This window comes from Hemicordylus capensis, chromosome 1 (assembly GCF_027244095.1).
Source record: "Hemicordylus capensis ecotype Gifberg chromosome 1, rHemCap1.1.pri, whole genome shotgun sequence".
Taxonomy (NCBI): Eukaryota; Metazoa; Chordata; class Lepidosauria; order Squamata; family Cordylidae; genus Hemicordylus; species Hemicordylus capensis.
In genome coordinates, this window is record NC_069657.1 from 326,084,817 (window position 1) to 326,105,183 (window position 20,367).

Sequence of the window (20,367 nt, forward strand, 5' to 3'; positions counted from 1 at the left end):
TATCTACAGGAAACCTCTGGGAAAATTCATCAGGCATTTTCAGAGTTCAGTGCCAGCATTATGCTAATGCCACCCACCTCTGCCTGTTTTTTTACATCAGCTGTGGATATTTTGACTAGGTCTGTCTGAACAGAAGTCAGTCTGAAACTGAATGAAGTCTAATAAAGTGATTCTGAATCTCAAGTGGCAGAGCAGCTGTTGGTGAATTGTATATAGTCCATTCTGAATGAGGTTGCATTCCCATTAAAGATCATGTTTGCAATGTGCTGGTACTGCTTGATCCAGCTTTGCATTAGTAGCTCACAGCATCCTTTCCCAACTTCTGTTGATGTGCCAGCTGCAACCTTTTTTGAAGAAAGCAAGTTATCCACACACCAATAACATCCAGCTAGGCTACTGTGATAAATTATACAAGGGGCTGTCCCTGAAGATTGCTGAAAACTACAGCTGGAACAAGATGCAGACTTCAGATTGCTGACCGGGACTGACTGCAATTAATAGATGCTGCTATAACTGAAAGAGCATTTCTAGCTGCCAGTTTCATTCCGCGCTTAATTCAAGGTGCTCTTTTGGCCTATAGAAATGTCCTGGGATTGGAGTATCTGAAAGACCTCCTTCTCTCACATGAACCACTCCAGTGTAAAGATATTGATCTGAGGTCCTCTGAGTACTTGTAAATTCGGAGGTTCAACAGGTAACTTTCAGAGAAATGGCTTTGCCAGTGGAAGCGCTAAACCTGTGGAATTTCTTCCATACATGGCTTCTTTGTTATCTTTTACGTGGCACTTCTAAGTGCTAAGCAAGTCTATCCTGTCCTCTCAGGCTTTTAATCAAACTTTATTGCTATTATGTTATTACCAAGTCCCTCTCTCCTACCTCTTAAAAATGAATACTTTAAAATGTTTAGGTTTTGGATGTTTGTTGCTCTTTTATACTATATTCTGCTCTTTGAGTTTGTTGTCTTTTTATTGTTCTAAATATTAATTGTTAGCTACCTTGAGGCTTTAATTAGAAGGTATGTATAAACTACCAAATAAATACAAAATAAAAACATATAATCTATATTTTAGGCCTGTGCAAATGTGGATTAGAAAATTCAGATTTTTCTGAAATTGCCAAAAATTGGTAAAAATCAGGAAAATCTTATTTCTTTTGAAAATTAGATAGGTAAAGTGGGAATTTATTCCAAAATATTAAAATTAATTTTGGAAATCAATTCCAAAATTAGTTTTGGAAATACTTCAAAATTTCAGAATTCGCAAAATAAATTAGGATTCTTCCCCATAGAGGTGATTGGGGAAATAGGGGGAAAAATCACTACAAATTAATGGTTAGTCAGAGAGCCTTGAAACTTGCCACACATGTGGGGAAGGAGGTCAGAGCTCTGTGTAGTGAATTTGAAGAAAATTGGCCAATTCCATGATTTAGGTGTTTTTAAAATTGTATTAAAATTGTGAAATCTGGCTTGTTTTAAGTCATAACTTTATAAATCATTCTAGATCTGAAGTCCTTCCTAGGACCATTATTCCACCCAGTGTGGAGGAACAAGGACATTCCTTCATTTTATATTTTTTTTTTGTCTTTCCCATTGCAGAAGCACACAGTCAATAAAAGTGAAAGTTCTTTCAGTGTTTCTGTTGCTGTGGTTAGAATGCATCACTTTCCCTTCTAGGCATTAAGGGATTTAAAGTAGGGGTGTGCAATTTGATTCAACCTCGAATCAATTCAGGTTGAATCGGGAGTGAATCAGTGATTCAACCTAGAATTGAATCACTGTTAAAATAAAAGGCCTGATCCGTGATAGAAGAGAATCAGCCCCATCAACCCAAATCAATTTGGCTGATTTAAATGCCATTTTGAGGCCCGTTCTTCTGGGGAGAGCTGGAAAAATGGGCCTCAAATGGCAGTTTTCTCCGGGGAGAGTTGATATACCAATTGGGATTGGCAGGTAGACCAGCCTTCCATTCTATACTTAGTGTGTCAGCCAAACTCCCAGGTCTGGTCTACCAGCATGTGGAGTACTTTGCCCTTTGCTTTCATGAAAAGGCATAAAAGCATGACCCAAGGTAGGCTGACACACTGTCCGGAGTGGAGGACTGGTATACATGCCAACCCCAATTAGTAGACCAGCTCTTCCCAGAAAAATTGGTCAGCTTAGCTTATCTTTAAATGCAAAAAACAGAGATGATGGATGTGAAATTATAGTTTGCTTTTTGCTACCAGCAGAAGTCAGATTGATTGGAGTGATTTGAGGTTCATTTGTCGTGATTTGTCAAGACAGCCAGCTAAGCCGGATGTTATCGGGTGAATAAATATGTCTCCAGTGCCTTTTTAAAAGTTGCCAGAGATGGGGAAACTCTGATTTCAATAGGGAGTGCATTCCAAAGTTCAGGGGCAGCAGTGGAGAAGGCCCGTTCCCGAGTAGCCGCCAAATGGGTTGGCAGAAACCGCAGATGAACCTCTCCAGATGATCTTAATAGGCGGTGGAGCTCATGGTAAAGAAGACATTCTCTTAAACACCAGGGGCCTAAGCTGTTTAGGGCTTTATAGGTAATAACCAACACCTTGTATTTTCCCTGGAATTGTATCGGCAGCCAGTGTAGTTCCTTCACCATGTCATGGCTCAGACCTCTGACTCAGAAGAGTCGGAGGAGGAAAGCAAGGACTCGGTTGGGAGTGCAGGCTCAGAGGCACAGCAGCAGGATTTGGCTGGGAGAACAGACTCTGGAGCTGAGGAATCGGAACAGCTGGCAGACATGAGGGCTGAGGAGGCTGATCAGGAGGAAGCTGGAATTTTACCTGTGTTAAGAAGGCGTCTCAAGAGAAAGGCTCTGTGGGAGACACGCAGGCGCAAGATCTCACAGGAGAGGAAATAGAAGTGCTGAGTCAGGAAAGCCTGATTGGCTGCTGGTTATCTTGAGCCCTATATTAAGCAGACTGTTCTTGGCACTGATTACTGTCAGGTGTCCTTGTATTTTCTAAAACTTCCCTGTTCCAGCCTGTCCTTGTTCTGTTCTTCCTTGCTCCGTTATTTCAGTTAATTAACATAAGAACAGCCCTGCTGGATCAGGCCCACGGCCCATCTAGTCCAGCATCCTGTTTCACACAGTGGCCCACCAGATGCCGCTGGAAGCCACAGACAGGCGTTGAGGGCGTGCCCTCTCTCCTGCCATTACTCCCCTGCAACTGGTACTCAGAGGCACCCCGCCCTGATAATTCTCAGTTATTGTAGAGGGGGGTACTTAGTTTAGTTTCAAGGGACTTTATTTTGTTTATAATACTTTATCTTGAGAGTCATTCTTCGTTTTGTTCATGCAGCTAAGCTGCTTTGCTTATCTACAGAACTTTATTTGACTCACACAAATAGAGTTGAAGGGATCATAAATCCTGTCGGGGCAGCTGTGCCAACAGATTTACAACACACCACAGGAGTAATATGGTCTCTCCTAGATGACCCAACCTGGCTGCTGCATTCTGAACCAAATGCAGTTTCTGGACTATGTACAAAGGCATCCCCACATAAAGCGCATTGCAGAAATCCAGCTTAGAGGTTACCAGCATGTGTAACACCATTTTGAGGTCGTTCATCTCAAGAAACGGATGCAGCTGGCATATCAGTCAAAGCCAATAAAAAGCACCTCTGGCCACTGCCTCAACCTGGGACACCAGGGAGAGGTTTGGATCCAGAAGCACCCCCAGACTGCATACCTGTTCCTTCTGGGGGAGTGTGACCCCATCCAGAACTGGTAGATCAAAATCATCTCCCGAGTTTCGAAGCCACAAGAAGTACCTCCATCTTATCTGAATTCAGGCTTAGTTTTTTATCCCTCATCCAGCCCATTACTAGCTCCAGGCAGGCATTTAGGGAGGTTATACCTTCTCCTGATGATGTTGACATGGAGAAGTAGATTTGGGTGTCATCAGCATTTTGATAACATTCTGTACCAAATCTTCTGATGATCTCTCCCAGCGGTTTCATGTAGATGTTAAACAACATCAAAGAAAATATGGAACTCTGAGGGACACTATGGGAAAGTTCAGATTTTGAAGAACAGTCTCCAAGAGACACCATCTGAAATCTGCCCATGAGGTAGGAGCGGAACCACCGCAAAGCAGTGCCTCCCAATCCCCTTAGATGTTCCAGAAGGATACTATGGTCGATAGTACCGAAAGCCATCGAGAGATCCAAAAGGACCAACAGAGTCACATTTCCTCTGTCAATTCCCAACTGGAGATCTATCAGGCCGACCAAGGCAATCTCCACCCCATAGTCCGCCCAAAAGCCAGTTTGAAATGAGTCTAGATAATAGATAATCATTTTCCTCCAAGACCACCTGGAGCCTTGAGGCCATCACCCTCTCACTCACCTTGTCCTGCCATGGAAGGTTGGAGACAGGCCTGTAATTGCTTAACTCTCAGGGATCCAAGCCAGGCTTCTTGAGAAGCGGTCTATCATGGGCTTGCTGGAAGACTCCGAGAAGAAGTTGGAGGGGACAGAGCTGACAGCAGAGGAGGGAGGGCAAGGACCAGAAGTTGCAAAGGAGAGTGGGTCTGACGCACGGGGAGCTGAAGATGAGTTAGAGCTGGGTGAGGCAGCTCTTGTGGAGGAGGCACGACTGGTCTCAGCTGTGGGGAGGCGTCGGTCCAAGAGACAGCAAGAGTTAAGGAATCGCATGTGTAGAACAACAGGCAAAGCTGCTAACTCAGGAACTCTTGATTAACGGCACTGGGGGTCAGTCTATTTAAGACAACTGTACCACAGCTACCCTGCTGATAGCAACGTCAGTTTCCTGTGAGCTAATTGGTTGTGTTCGTGTATTGCCTTGACCGTGTTTGGACCCTGGACTGTGTTGACCTTACCTGTGAATTTCGCTTTGGACCCAGTTGGGTTGATTAGATTGACTCGGACTGGCCCTGGTTTTTAGAATTCCTTTCTGTAATATTTCGCTGTTATACTTCTGCCTGCCTGTTTTACACTATGTCTGGCTAGCCTGACAGATTTACGATACGGCCTAATGATTGCTTCCTTAATACAAGGAGGCATCCTGTCCTCCCTCAGATAAGCATTTATGATCTCTACCAGGCCCTCTACTACAGCCTCCCTTCTAGATCATATAAGCCATGTCAGGCAAGGATCAAGAGGACAGGTGGTAGGCCACACCATTCTAAGTGACTTGTCCACGTCCTCAGGAGTCATGAACTGAAACTGATCCAGGGTCATTACATAAGAAGAGCTGCTGGACACCTCAGCATCAGACTCTGTAACAATTGTAGAGTTTGAATCTAAGTAGGCCCAAATACAAGATATTTTGTCCACAAAAAACTCATTAAAAATGTCCCAGTGAATAATTGTTGGTTCCAAGTACTGATTCAAGGTGGAAGAGGTACACATTAGCCCCTTCATGACCCTGAACAACTCTGCTGGATGTCAACTTGTGGACACAATATGGAAGGAGAAGAATAGCTTCCTTTCCACACATGTCCCAGGTTGAGGCAGTGGCCAGAGGTGCCTTCTATCAGCTTCGGCTGATACGCCAGCTGCGTCCGTTTCTTGAGATAGATAACCTCAAAACAGTGGTACATCTCCTTGTAATCTCCAGACTGGATTACTGTAATGCACTCTATGTGGGGCTGCCCTTGTACATAGTCCGGAAACTACAGTTGGTTCAGAATGTGGCAGCCAGGCTGGTCTCTGGGTCATCTAGGAGAGACCATATTAGTCCTGTATTGAAAGGAGTTACACTGGCTGCCGATATGTTTCCGGGCAAAATACAAGGTGTTGGTTATAACCTATAAATCCCTAAACAGGTTGGGCCCTGAGTATTTAAGAGAACGTCTTCTTTGTTATGAACCCCATAGTCCATTGAGATCATCAGGAGAAGTCCGTCTCAATTTGCCACCAGCTCGTCTGGTGGCTACTCAGGGACAGGCCTTCTCCGTTGCTGCCTCGAGGCTTTGGAATGCCCTCCCTAGTGAAAAAAGAGCCTCTCCATCTCTGGCAATTTTTAAAAAGTCTTTAAAGAGGCATCTGTTCACCCAGGCTTTTAACTGATACTGTTTTGATTGTTTTTAATGTTGTTTTAGAATATTGTTTTTAAAATTTTAAATTGTTGTGTTTTAAGTTTCTTGTTTTCTGTTTTTAACTAATGTTCTAATGTTGTTTTTATCTTGTTGTAAACTGCCCAGAGACAGAAGTTTTGGGCTGTATAAAAATATGTAAAATAAAAAATATGCAAAAAAAATCCCAAACCACCATATCACCTGAGCATAGATCTTCATATGCGATCTATGTAATAATATGTCGGATTTGAGTAGAATCTTTCTCCACTTGCACTCTAGTCTACCTCGCCACTTTAGCCCCACTAGTTCTTCCATATACCAAGGGGTCAGTTTCGTAGGGGACGCTTAGGAGCAATTGTGTCCACTCGGTGAGTTGATTATTCCACTCAGTGAGTTGTTTATTCCAGCTCTCCACCAGAGTGTCGACAGGGTCATCAGTAGAGCCATCACTAAATCCCTCCAAGGTGTATTGGAATCCTGTTTGATCCAGTAACCTTCTCGAGTGGACCATCCTAATAGTCCCTCTGCCCCTGTGGAGGTGCGCCATGGTCATGAGTCCAACCTTAATCAGATGGTGGTTTGTCCATGACAATGGGGTAATCACAGGAGTCCCTACCCATGGAGCATCACCCTGTTCAGACTAAAAGACCAGATCAAGCATGTGACCAGCCATATGCATCGGTCCCGAGAGTGACATTCTCTTTAGTCTTTTTAAAGAAAGTTTTTCAAAAAATTCACCAAAAATCAGGAGACTAAACCATAGCTTTCAAAAATATTACACAGAGTCCTGGCAATGTGGTCTTCATGTGTGCCAGATTTCATAACTGTATGCCTATCTATTCCAGAAATATAATGGGGGCAGGAGCTAAAGGGGTATGCTGCTACCCCTTTTCATGAAGGCAAAGGGCAGATTCCTCCACATGCTGGTGGAATAATGGTCCAAGGAGGTTCTTTCCATTTAAGATTTTTTGGGGTAAAGTTCTGGCCCCAAACAAGTCAGATTTCACAATTTTTAGCCTTTTTAAAACAACAACAACAACAAAAACTTCAAAAATTCACCCAAAAGCAGGGGATTGACCAATTGTTTTCAAATCCACAATATCAGCCTCTGACTCCTTCTCCAGATGTTTGGCAGGTTTCAAAGCTCTAGGAGCAACTGGTGAATTGGATTAATTACTTCATTGGCCACTATGGGGGAAAATTTGAATTTAAGTTGGAATTCAGGTTCAGATTCCATATCTGATCCAATATCTGATATCGCCAGAGCCCATATAATCTGAATCCCAATCCAGATTTTCTGAACACATCCAGGCCTCACCCTGAGGCTTACTAGGTCGTTGATACACTACAACTATATTTGCCATCTTTTAGCTGTTTTGCTTGGACTGAAAGGTATTCTCAAGTCACTGGAAGCATGCCAGAGTTCAACTTGTCCAGCCTTGTGTTAAAACATTTAAGATGACAAAGCTCTCTTTCACTCTGAGTGTGTGTGTGTGTGTGTGTGTGTGCGCACGCGCTCACGTGCACACACTATATCATTTTAAAATCTCTTTATCAGTGGAGGAATGGAACATGAACATAAATCCTATGATGTTGAAATAAATTGGTCTTAAAAATGTTTAACTTGCTTGCTTCTGTCCACAGAGCTTAATTAAACCCATGATTTAGAGAAAGCCATACTGTGCAAGCATGTGAAGTTAATATTGCTTTAAATTTGCCCCTGGTCTGGTCAAGTGGCTAGCTGAATATCAGAGTAAGATATTAAATTGTTTTGACTGACTGAAGCTTTTGGACAGCTTCCCTTCTCCTCCGTTCTCTCAAGTCCCAACTCCTAAATGTGAAACCCTGTGTATACTTTGTATCTGACAGAAATGTTAATTAGATATGGCAGCCTTTTTGACATCACTAGCTCCAACACTGTATTGCTAACCATATTTATTTAGGAGTAAATTCTAAGTCAATATGAATAAAATTCAGCTGCACATAAGATAATTCTTCAATATTTCCTAGCAGTGCTGCATTTTCCAACTTAAATGGAATAAAACATAGCAACCTATCTGCAATAAGTATATTTGATTATTTAATTAATATCCATATATTATGAGATGCTCAAAAAAGTTCACATTAAAAAGGAAATCCATATATGAACATGATTGCAGAATACAATCAAATAATAAATGAAACCTCTGAGAGATTCATTCCAAATAAATAATGTACATATATATTTGTATATAACAAATCTATCATATATTTCACACCTTTTAAACTTGTCCTGGGTAATGCAAGGCCCAAGGCAAATTTCTAGCTGAATGCAGGCATCATGATCATGGTCCAACAAAACGGTTTGTTGGGCTGTAATTGAGCTTGTGTGCTCTGTCCTCCCACTCCCCATTCCTCCTTCCTCACACATCCAGCTGAGAGAAAGGAACGTTTATTTCTATGCTGAATAAAAATGAAAGAACTGTAGTTTAAACAAACCATATTAGCCAGGATATCAAACCACCTGCCCCAGGTACAATGAAGACAAGGCATAAAATATGCCTTAAAGGTAATATCACATATAATATAATGATAGTTATTAAAATAAGATTATGCCATTCCGTTTACATTTAGAATAATTGGATATGTTTTCAAGATGGTAGACCAAAAGCTTCCTGGAGAACTTGGGAGGGCAGCAGACCAGACAGAGTAGCATAACTGCAGTTTATAATTGATAAATAATTTTGTTTGCAGTTTAACACAATCTGTGGATTAACACAGTACAGCATGTTCATTCATACTATTGTTGGAAGGAGAAAAATTGGACTTGTGATTCTAAACTCCTGCTGATGAGCAGCCAGCTGGTTTTCTTGCAACAGCTTCTGAGACACCATAACTTGCAATTTCAGCAGCAGTAGTCTTAAACGTGCACTACTATTTTCAACTCCCTTTGGATTTTTGAAGCACACACTCACACAATATGCAATGATCTGCAAATCTAAGGGAGAGGTGTGCTTTGTGTGCCACTCTACACCCCACGCTCGCTGCTTCCAAAAGTAGGGAGACTCCATGCCCACTAAGGAATCACACTTGTGATGGTACTTCCACTGGGAATGATGGGAGTACCGTTGCAAGTGTGACGATCCTCTCCTTGTAGGCATGAGCCTCCCTGCCTTTGGAAGCAGCACAGACAGGGTGTAGAGTAGCACAGAATTAGTGGCTCACTGTGCAGAACGTAAGCAACTGTCTCTATATGAAGATTTCCCAGACTATATTTGGTTTCTCAGGTTCCTTTTGAGCAAGAGATACATGCCCAAGACAGTTCTGGGCAGCCTAATCCTGAAGGGTAATACATTTCTCCCACTGTTCCTGATGAACAGCATAACTCAACGTGTGCAGATAATGTTTAAAATGAGGTAGGTACATATGAGATAGAAATTGTGATTAAGTTCTCTAATTATTTTCAATTAATAAAAACAAAAACTTGGTCAGAAAATAACTCCCACTTAGTGCTTCCCTTTAAAATGGGAAGATTGGGAAATTAAGAACATCTAAGAAAAGCCTTGCTAGATCAGGCCCAAGGCCTATCTAGTCTAGCATTCAGTTTCACACAGTGGCCCACCAGATGCCTCTGGGAAGCCCACAGGCAGCAGGTATGTGCATGCCCTCTCTCCTGCTGTTGCTCCCCTGCAACTGAGGCATCCTGCCTATGGCTATGAGGCTGGAAGTGGCCTATAGCCCTCAAATAAAACATGGTAGTTCAGAAATGAATTGGAAGATGATGAATATTGTCCACATTAATGTTATGGCTTCAGCGTCTCACAATATGTATTACTTACCCAAGCAGACATTTCTGTACGCAACGTTATAGCACCTTGTCTTACATCTTGTAGTTTTTAAATGTTGCAATAGCCTATACGTGGATAGTGGTTTGAAGCATTACAAGCTTTATCATCTGGTTTTGATATGACTGAATGTTTTGAAAATTATTCTGGAGTCAGTTTTTTCTCTAATTGTTTTTTTAAAAAAACAACCTTGGTGTGACATATACATGTGAGTGAGGTGTTCTTGGATTGCTTCTGGTCTCTTTGTGTGACTCCGCTGGGATAAAAAGTCAATATGGGCTGACATGACTTGGAGTTCTAAATAACTTATCTTTGCTGCAGCACTGGAGGGTGTGTATGAAGCATTACTAGCTGGCTATATTACTGGCTCTCAAAACATCTCATCTCATCTCATCCTTGCCTTAGAGCAACACATTTTATGCTGTATTAGGCTATACAGTATGCCATTTTTCAAGAACCTTGGAATTTTTGCAGTGAAGCAGATATTTGCTTTATGTGAATTATTTGCCTGTTATGGAGAGTATGATTCATATATACTGGCAAGGGAAGAAGAGTAAAGGGCTAGTAAATGTGTTTAATAATATCTGAAATCTGTTGCTTTATTTGTTTGCTTGTTTATTTTATTTTATTTTATTTTATTTTGTTTAACATATTACTATACTGCCCAAAACTTATGTCTCTGGGTGGAATACAACAAAGTAAAAACATAAAAAGTAAAACATTAGTTAAAACAAAAGAACAACAAAAAGGTTAAAACATTACAACATTAAAATAATATTTTAAAACAGTATTAAAACTATTAAAACAATATTTAATTAAAAGCCTGGGTGAAAAGATGCATCTTTTAAAGACTTTTTAAAAAGCTGTCAGAGATGGGGATCTTACTTCAGCAAGGAGCACAGTCCAAAGCCTTGGGGCAGCAATGAAGAAGGCCCATTCCCGAGTAGCCACCAGATGAGCTGGTGGCAACTGCAGATGGATCGCTCCTGATGATCTCAATGGGTGGTAGGATTCATGATGAAGAAGGCATTCTCTTAAATACTCAGGGCCCAAGTCATTTAGGGCTTATAGGTTATAACCAGAAGCACCCCAGATTGCGTACCACCTCCTTCTGGGGAAGTGTGACCCCATCCAGAACAGGCAGATCAAACCCAAGTTTTGACCCTGCACAATAAATGCCTCTTTCTTATCTGGATTTAGCCTCAGTTTGTTATCCCTCATCCAGCCCATCACTGCCTCCAGGCAGGCATTTATGGAGGTTATGCCCTCTCCCGATCATGTTGACATGGAGAAATAGATTTGAGTATCATCAGCATACTGATAGCACCCTACACCAAATCCAATGATAATCTCTCCAAGCGGTTTCATGTCGATGTTAAACAACATCAGAGACAATATGGAGCTCTGAGGCACACCATACAAAAGTTTAGATTTTGAAGAACAGCAGTCTCCAAGGGACACCATCTGGAACCTGCCTGAGAGGTACGAGCGGAACCACTGCAAAGCAGTGCCTCCCACTTCCCTCAGACGCTCCAGAAGGATACTATAGTTGATAGTATCAAAAGCCGCTGAGAGATCCAAAAGGACCAACAGAGTCACACTTCCTCTGTCAATTCCCAACTGGAGATCATCCATCAGGCCAACCAAGGCAGTCTCCACCCCATAGCCCGCCCAAAAGCCAGTCTGAAATGGGTCAAGATAATCAGTTTCCTCCAAAACTGTCTGGAGCTGGGAAACCACCACCCTCTCAATTACCTTGCCTAGCCACGGAAGGTTGGAGACAGGCCTGTAGTTGCTCAGCTCTGAGGGATCCAAGGTAGACTTCTTCAGAAGTGGTCTAATAGTTGCCTCCTTAAGACAAGGAAGAATCCTGTCTTCCCTCAGAGAAGCACTTATAATCTCTACCAGGCCCTCTACAACCACACCCCCTGGCAGATAGTATAAGCCATGTTGGGCAAGGGTCAGTAGAACAGGTGGTAGGCCGCACCTTTCCAAACAGCTTGTCCACATCCTCAGGAGTCACAAACTGCAATTGATCCAACCTAACCACACAAGAGGAGTCTATGGACACCTCCACACCAGACACTGAATTGTAACTTGCTAGCTGGGACTCCCTAGGAGAAGAGCAACAGTATATAGAGTAGACTCACTTGGACCTCCTGGGTAGTGCAATGGTAAATGCTGCTATAGTTTACTATATATGTATGCAGAAATATTTCCTCCCCAACCTGGGCTAGCAAGTGGTACACCAGTTGCAAAAGCCACCTACAAGGTCTCTACCAGAGATGTGTGGTAGCCTTGATAGTGAGACTTTTTGGCAGTTCTCCTTGGGCAATAGGTGTGTATAGCTCACTGTTCTCCATCCTTCTTTAATAATAATAATTAATTAATTAATTAATTAACCATAAAATTGAAAAAGTTGAAGAAAATGAAGATGTAAAAATATTATGGGACTTCTGACTACAAACAGACAAACATCTGCCACACAATACACCAGATATAACTGTAGTCGAGAAGAAAGAAAAACAAGTCAAAGTAATCGACATAGCAATACCAGGGGATAGCAGAATAGAAGAAAAAGAAATAGAAAAAATCACAAAATACAAAGATCTACAAATTGAAATTGAAAGGCTGTGGCAGAAAAAGACCAAAATAATCCCAGTGGTAATTGGCTCCCTGCGTGCAGTTCCAAAAGACCTTGAAGAGCACCTCAACACCATAGGGGCCACAGAAATCACCATCAGCCAATTACAAAAAGCAGCATTACTAGGAACAGCCTATTTTCAGCGACGATATCTATAACAGCAGCAACAACATTGACAATGAAATTCAGCCATCCCAGGTCCTTGGGAAGGTCTCAATGTCTGGATAAAACAAACCAGTCAATAACACCTGTCTGACTGTGTAAACAAGAAATATTATTATTATTATTATTATTATTATTATTATTATTATTTGGCTGTATTAGAAACAGAAATATATTCTTCATTGCACCAAAGTACTTCATATAATGAAAACAGTTTGAGAATATAAGCAGAAATCCTATATTTGTTTTTGTTACTGGACTCTGATACAAGTTAAATAATCTGCCAGTTGTTGGTATTGTTTGCCTTATAATGCATTACTTAATGGGCTAAATGAATATACACCTGGGAGAGAGAGGCTGGGTTGGAAGGTGCTGTTCTACCGAACTCTTGTGCCCAGTACTATACCAAGACAGGAGGAATTGCTTTCTGACCCAAATCCTCTCTCCCAGACTCCTCCTTCCAACCTTGCTGAGAGCACAAAACAAGAGCGTGCATAACTTCTGAACTAGGGTAGGACACTTGCCCTATGCTAGTTATAACTGCTGTGAACTGCCTTACTAGTTCACAGTCAGAGTTTTTGATGGTTATTGTAATAGCTAGGGTTTTTTCCTTGAGGTGCCTAAGAATCCCGTTTCTAAATTCCTGTGATTTTATGGTGTTTGCCAAATCTTATAGTTGTTGTTGATTGATAGAAAAACTGACAGAACATTTTCTTTCAGCAACAGTAGTTTCTTTCTGCAGTTACAGATGAAATCGCAACTGCTATATTCACTTAAAATTTTTCTTTCTGCTTTCTTTCTGTTCTGTTTATATTCATTTTTTTCCAGGAAGAGCCATATGTGATGTTCAAAAAATCTGATAAACCTTTATATGGAAATGATAGATTTGAGGGATATTGCATCGACCTCCTCAGGGAACTATCAACCTTCCTTGGATTTACCTATGAAATTAGGCTGGTAGAAGATGGAAAATATGGAGCCCGAGATGATGCCAGTGGACAGTGGAATGGAATGGTTCGTGAATTAATCGATCATGTAAGTTACTTTTTAGAGCTGCGTGTTCTGAAACTAAATCATTATTTCTTTGTTTCAGTAGGTTTGATCAGGAACATGTGCAAGTGACACTGACATTTTTTTAAAAAGAAATTGCCATAGTACTATTAATTGCCCCTGTGGTGTATTGTGTTGGTCATCACTAATGATAGCTAATTTTAACTACCTGCTCAGCCATGAAATTAATTGATAGCGTTGTATATATTATCTTTCAGCTTAGCCTATCTCCTATTGCTATAAGTCTAAGAATTATAGAAGATATTATTCATTCAATAATTATATCTACTATAATTATAGCAGATGTAATTCTCCTCTCAGGAGAAAAGAGCTGGTCTTGTGGTGGCAAGCATGACTTGTCCCCATAGCTAAGCAGGGTCCACCCTGGTTGCATATGAATGGGAGACTAGAAGTGTGAGCACTGTAAGATATTCCTCTCAGAGGATGGAGCCTCTCTGGGAAGTTCTCTCCCTGGCTTCTCCAAGATAGGGCTGAGAGAGATTACTGCCTGCAACCTTGGAGAAGCTGCTGCCAGTCTGTGGCAGATACTGAGCTAGATAGACCAATGGTCTGACTCAGTATATCGCAGCTTCCTATCTTCCTATGTTCTTATGATGTAGCAACCACATAATGCCTCATTTGGTAACCCTCGATTTATTAGCAAAAGCCCTTATTTATATCAAATTTAAATCCCTTTGATGGTTTATTTTCAAATTAAAATGCTTGAATACATATAGTATGCACAGTGAATCTCTAGACAGAATGTAGGAGCAATCAAAATCTTCCTTGTGATATTCTACTTGATGCTAGGTCCCAGAGGAATCCATATATTACCTTTAAAATATTTGATATTATATTTCATTAGCATATACTGAGAGAAGCCCTGTCTCTTCTATTTAAAATATCAACTAGGAAGTCTTAGACAGTAAGACAGAAATATCAATGCATGCTGAAGCAGCAGGGTAATTCAATGTGAGTCAAAACAGATATCATTACAGGCAATTGTTTATAATTGAGTAAGTCAGGCAGCCCTTCACTTTATAGCTTTTAAAACATATTCTCTCAGTAGGTGGTGTCAATTGAATTTGGTCTCCTGGAAATGGAGTTTAGTCTCTTTGAAAATTATGCAGTTGTCTCCAGCTTCTTTGTGTTTTGTCAAATTTGCATTTATTTTGGCAAACCGCTCAATAGCAAGACATCTGATCAAAGCCACTTGTAATAATGCAAGCATTCTGAAGGCTGCTGCCATTTAATGGAACAAAAAAGGAGATTGTTCTGTCATTTAAGTTCATACTTCTTCATTGGTAAGAGCGGAGTGTCTTAACTAAAAGCAGTATGTTATGGTGACAAGGCAATCAACTACTTGCCTAGGGGGCTCTCTATCTTTTTAGACCTTTTCTGAGTCCTTCCTTTACCTCCTATGCAAGGTAAGACATAGTTAAGAATTCATTAATGCAACTTTTCACTAATTACTGAAATCCAACAAAGGCCAAGCTACATATTACATTGAACATTTTGTTTGGGCCTGTGTGCTTTTTAAAAAACACAACCTTGAAAAGATATGAAATAAGTTTTTTTGTTATTTTGTATCATATTTGATAGAGATAAAACAATGAGGTAGTTGACTGTGATAGAAAACTATGATGTGACAGTGGTTGACATGTCCAACAGTGAAACGCGGGTAGTCCTGAGCTCCCATGCCTGCTGTGCATCAGGGCTATTGTGTCACTACTTATCATAGCGCTGCTGTGCATCAGGGCTATTCTGCTAGTATTACACTTTGTGACATAACTGCATTATTCCCAATAATGCAAGTCACAACTCAGGAGGACTCCCCACACTGTCAAATATGTCAGCCAATATTATTGGAGAAAAAGCTAATAGTTAACATCATAAATATTACTAGTCAGAAGAGTATTAATTATATCTTGAATGCAAAGTATTAAATTGCAACAATTAGGGAAAAAACTATTTTTAAATGTTTTAAAATTTAACACAGTTTGTTTCAATTCAAAGTGCTACCAAAGTAATATCACCTTCCCCCCCACAAAAAAAAATCAATTTCCTGCCTTTTTCACTTCATTCCTCACACAGCAATGTTGATATATGTGCTGAATGATCTTCAGTATATTGCTGATGATCTTCATACCATTTGAAGGATTTCTGGTCTGCTGCTGATCTTGGGCAAAAAGCACCAGAAAGAAAGAAAGAATGAAAGGAAGGAAGGAAGGAAGGAAGCAAGGAAAGAAAAGAAAAAAGTCCCTAAAAGCAACTGCTTGCAACATTTTATATTGTGGTGGGACGTGGGTATTTGTAGCTCAGGGCAATTATAGCTGCTCTGATGGACTTGTTGAAGTGCCAGAGATCTAGCATTCTGTTCCATCAATCAACTGTTCTATCCCAGCCAGAACAAAGGGTCAAATTAGCTCATCTTTAAATGCAAAAAGCAGAGATGAGGCATGTGGAATTACAATTTGTTTTTTGCTAATGGAAAAAGTGAGATGAACGTGCTTCCTGGAAACAGAAAGGTTATTAAAAGGCTAATTTGCAGATATCGTCCAAAAGCAGGATGTAGATGGCCATCAATTTGTTATCAGAAATACCAGAACTGTTTGAATGAACCCTGACCGAAAAGCATATAACCCAAGTCTGGTAAAACATGTCCAGGCAAATCCTATAAGAACTTCTGTTGGGGTAATAACTTACCCCAACCATTAAATGAACTTGGGTTGTTAGCCCGGATAGAAAAAGTCCTATTCATATCTAGGGTAATATGTTATCCTGGATTTCATCCACAGAGATTCATAAACTATTTATGATAACTAATTGTTCTTTTGGGGACTGGATCTAATAACAAGGATCTAAATGTATAACCACCAAGTTCTGTTACTGCAGAAGATGATGTACCTAGGATACAAAATGTTTTGATATTTGGAACCTTTAAAGTGTATATTATAGTTTCTAGCTAAAATATTCTTAACAAGTTGATTCTTATGGTTTGTCAAAGATATATTTTGTGATCTTATGACCCACTACAATTGTGGCATCAATAGAGAAAACTCTTTTGGTTCTTCTCAAATGTTTGTAGATGTCCAGTGGGAAATTTTTGTACAGCACCTCTCATGCAACATAATATGCACAAGCACAGTTATGTTTGGTTATGGCATGAAGTTATTTCCCCTCTTTGCCTGTAACTGCCATCACTTCATCCATTCTGTGGTACTATACTCCAGTTGAACATACACTGCCAAATGTATCTGTCATCCCCCCCACCCCCACCCAGAGATGGTATATTCAGATAATCCAAACTGATTATCATTACAGTTAAAACACATTGAAAAACTGAAATGTAAATTGAGGAACCAGGTGCTTTACAGCCTAGCTAGGGCCACAGCCTATATATCTACACAGATAATGTCTTTCTTGCCTCTTGCTCAGTTTATTTCTTTCACACAAGTAGGAGACAAGAAAATATAGGCTGCCTAACATGAGCCTCACTTTAGTTAAAAGATATACACAATTCAGCTGGAAGGGCTAGACTGTGCAACCAATTTCTCACATTGGTGAGCACTTACACAAGTAATCCCCTTGATTTATATCTAGCCCCGAAGTGGTTGCTTTAAGTCAGGAGGTTGATTAATGAAGATGGTCAGCAGTACTGCCTTTGGAGCCTCTATGTCTAGCTAGCAAACCGTTTGTTTCTATTTGTCCCCATTCTGTTTTTTTACTTATTTTTAAGTCTTATTTTTCTGTTCCCCATGTCTTTCTTAGACCACTTTCGTCAGCTATGCACAGTTTCTGTCTATACATTTAGTAAAAGAATATTTATTTATTTATTTATTTATTTATTTATTTATTTATTTTATTTAACATATTTGTATACTGCCCAAAATGCAAGTCTCTGGGCAGTTTACAACAAAACAATAAAAATAACAAGTAAACAGGTTAAAACATTACAACAATTTAAAAGTTAAAACAATGATAAAACTATTTAAAAAATTAAACTATTAAAACAGTATCTAATTAAATGCCTGGGTGAACAAATGTGTCTTGACTGCCTTTTTAAAAGTTGTATGAGATAGGGAGGCTCTTCTTTCAGCAGGGAGCATGTTCCAAAGCCTCAGGGCAGCAATGGAGAAAGCCCGTCCCTGAGCAATTGCAAATGAACCTCCCCTGATGATCTCAATGGGTGGTGTAGTTCATAGTGAAGAAGACGTTCTCTTAAATACCCAGGGCCCAGCTGTTTAGGGCTTTATAGCTTATAACCAAGACCTTTCCCAGAAACTTCTCAGCAACCAGTGTAGATCTTTTAAGATCTACAGGGGAGTAACAGCAGGAGTGAGGGCATGTCCTCAACTCCAGCCTGTGGCTTCCAGCAGTATCTGGTGGGCCACTGTGTGAAACAGGATGTTGGACTAGATGGGCCTTGGGCCTGATCCAGCAGGGCTGTTCTTATGTGCTTATGTTTTAAAGATAGGAGTGATATGGTCTCTCCGAGATGACCCAGAGACCAACCTGGCTGCCACATTCTGGACCATCTACAGTTTCCGGACTACATACAAAGGCAGCCCCACATAGAGTGCATTGCAGTAGTCAAGTCTGGAAGTGACCAGCAGATGCACTACTGTTCTGAGGTCATATATCTCAAGAAATGGACGCAGCTGGCGTTATCAGCCAAAGCTGATATAAGGCACTGCTGGCCACTGACTCAAACTGGGACACCAGGGAGAGGTTTAGATCCAGAAGCACCCCTAGACTGCGTACCTGTTCCTTCTGGGGAAGTGTGATCCCATGCAGAACAGGTAGATCAAAATCATCTCCCGAGTTCTGAATGCACACAATAAGTACCTCCGTCTTATTCGGATTCATTCTCAGTTTGTTAGCTCTCATCCAGCCTCTCCAGGCAGGCATTTAGGTTATGCCTTCTCATGATATATATAAGAATTGTACTATATATCCCAGCAACAACCCTTTTAAGCAGTGGCAAACAGAAATGCTACCAGATATGAAAGCTTACCAGATATGAAGAATTTGTCTTTCAAGTTTCCAACTGTTAGTGATTATTTTTCTCTTGATCATCACCTGCATATTTGTATAGCAGTTCAACAACAAGTTAGGTGGTTTGCATTATCAAATTGTGTGGTTTACAGCAAATTGGTTTACATTATCTCGCAAACTTGACTTCTGTGTATTCATTCATTTATTTAGCATATTTGTATACTGTCCAAAGCTCATGTCTCTGTTCTTGGTAACAATACCATTAATGCAGACTATTTGTTCCAGGATGTTTCAGTTGTTTACATTGAGTGGGACTGGGAGTTTGTGGAGGAATAGCTGCCTATCCCACTGCTTGTTACCATGTGTGGTGGATCTGCCCTGCTGCTAACACGAGACATGGATCTCCCTGACAATTACACATTTAACCTTTGCTACCAAGTAAACTTATGTGCTCTAGACTGAGTCCACCACAACAGCCTTTCAAACTTCTGTTGCAAAAACAAACTTTGGTAGAGTGGTAAGGCCTGTAGGCATGGGGATGGAGAAACAGAAGCCACAATGTTTCTATAAACAAGAAATTTTACTTTGCAATTAGTTCAATAAAAAGTTGCTTCACAGGTTTAGTATATGTAAAACAAAACCATCAATCAAAAGATAATTAGGAACAAAAAAGTGGGCAAAACACATCCACTAACCTGACTCACTGAGTCCTAACTTAGAGCCCTTGATGACAACCTTTAGCAGCTCTTAGTTCAGCCTCAGGTCTTGTTCTTTCCAGTCCTTAGTGTTTTCCTTTCTGCAGACATTTTACCTTTCAGCCAGTTATTTTAACAGCTCCGTGCTAGCAATTCTTCAGTTACGTAGTCTCTCACCAGTTTTCCACTTTTTCAGCTTGGATTGCAGCTTCACCTAACCTTTGGACACTCTTCTTCAAATCCAACTCTTCTTACTTTCTCCAGGACTCTTTCTCTCAAAGCTTCCAAAATCAACTCTTTCCAGTTCCAGCTTCAGCTCTGAGTAATTCTTTCAAACTCCCTCTACATCTACACATTTTTGCCCCAACAGTTTTTTAAACAATCCATTTAGTACCAGAGGCATTCTTGGGGTCCCAGTCTGTGGTCTCTTGAGTCTGAGTCCAGGGGTGGGGCTCCAAATGGGGTGGGGCTGCTGCTGCCTCACTGCACTGCTCCTTGTCATTTTTGCCACTGCTATTTGCGTGGTTTGGGGGTGAGCCGAGCAGGTCTCGGCCTTCCACCTGGTGGTGGCGGCGGCAGTTGCAGCAGCTGGTGGGCCCATCCATCTGGGCCTTGAGCACTCCTGTGCAGTGGCAGTATCGAGTGTTGCAAGCCTCTAATGTCACAGGCTTGTGATGCTTGTTACTCCCACTGCTCAGGCATGCTGAAGGCTCGGATGGGCCCAACAGCCGCTGCGCCCACTGCTGCCTGCCACCAACATGGGAGGCTGAGCCTGCTCGGCTCACCCCACCCCCCCACCCCTAGCCATGCACATGGCAGCAATGAAAATGACAAGGAACGGTGTGGCGGGGCAGCAGTGGGCTCGGGCAGAAGCGAGGCAGCAGGAGGCCCCCCAGGATGAAGTGTTTTAAAGCAGTGGCCTTGTGGCGGGGGC

General features: G+C 41.1%; 1 protein-coding gene across 7 annotated transcripts in view; it reads left to right on the forward strand.

Moving 5' to 3' along the window:
- GRIK2 (glutamate ionotropic receptor kainate type subunit 2) overlaps positions 1-20,367 on the forward strand; it is an 808,572-nt gene that overhangs the window by 450,100 nt on the left and 338,105 nt on the right. For all 7 annotated transcript variants that reach the window (XM_053299652.1, XM_053298872.1, XM_053301185.1 and 4 more), the window contains exon 10: positions 13,519-13,725. In XM_053299652.1, the coding sequence (XP_053155627.1) occupies positions 13,519-13,725 (207 nt within the window). The remainder of the gene's footprint in view (positions 1-13,518; positions 13,726-20,367) is intronic.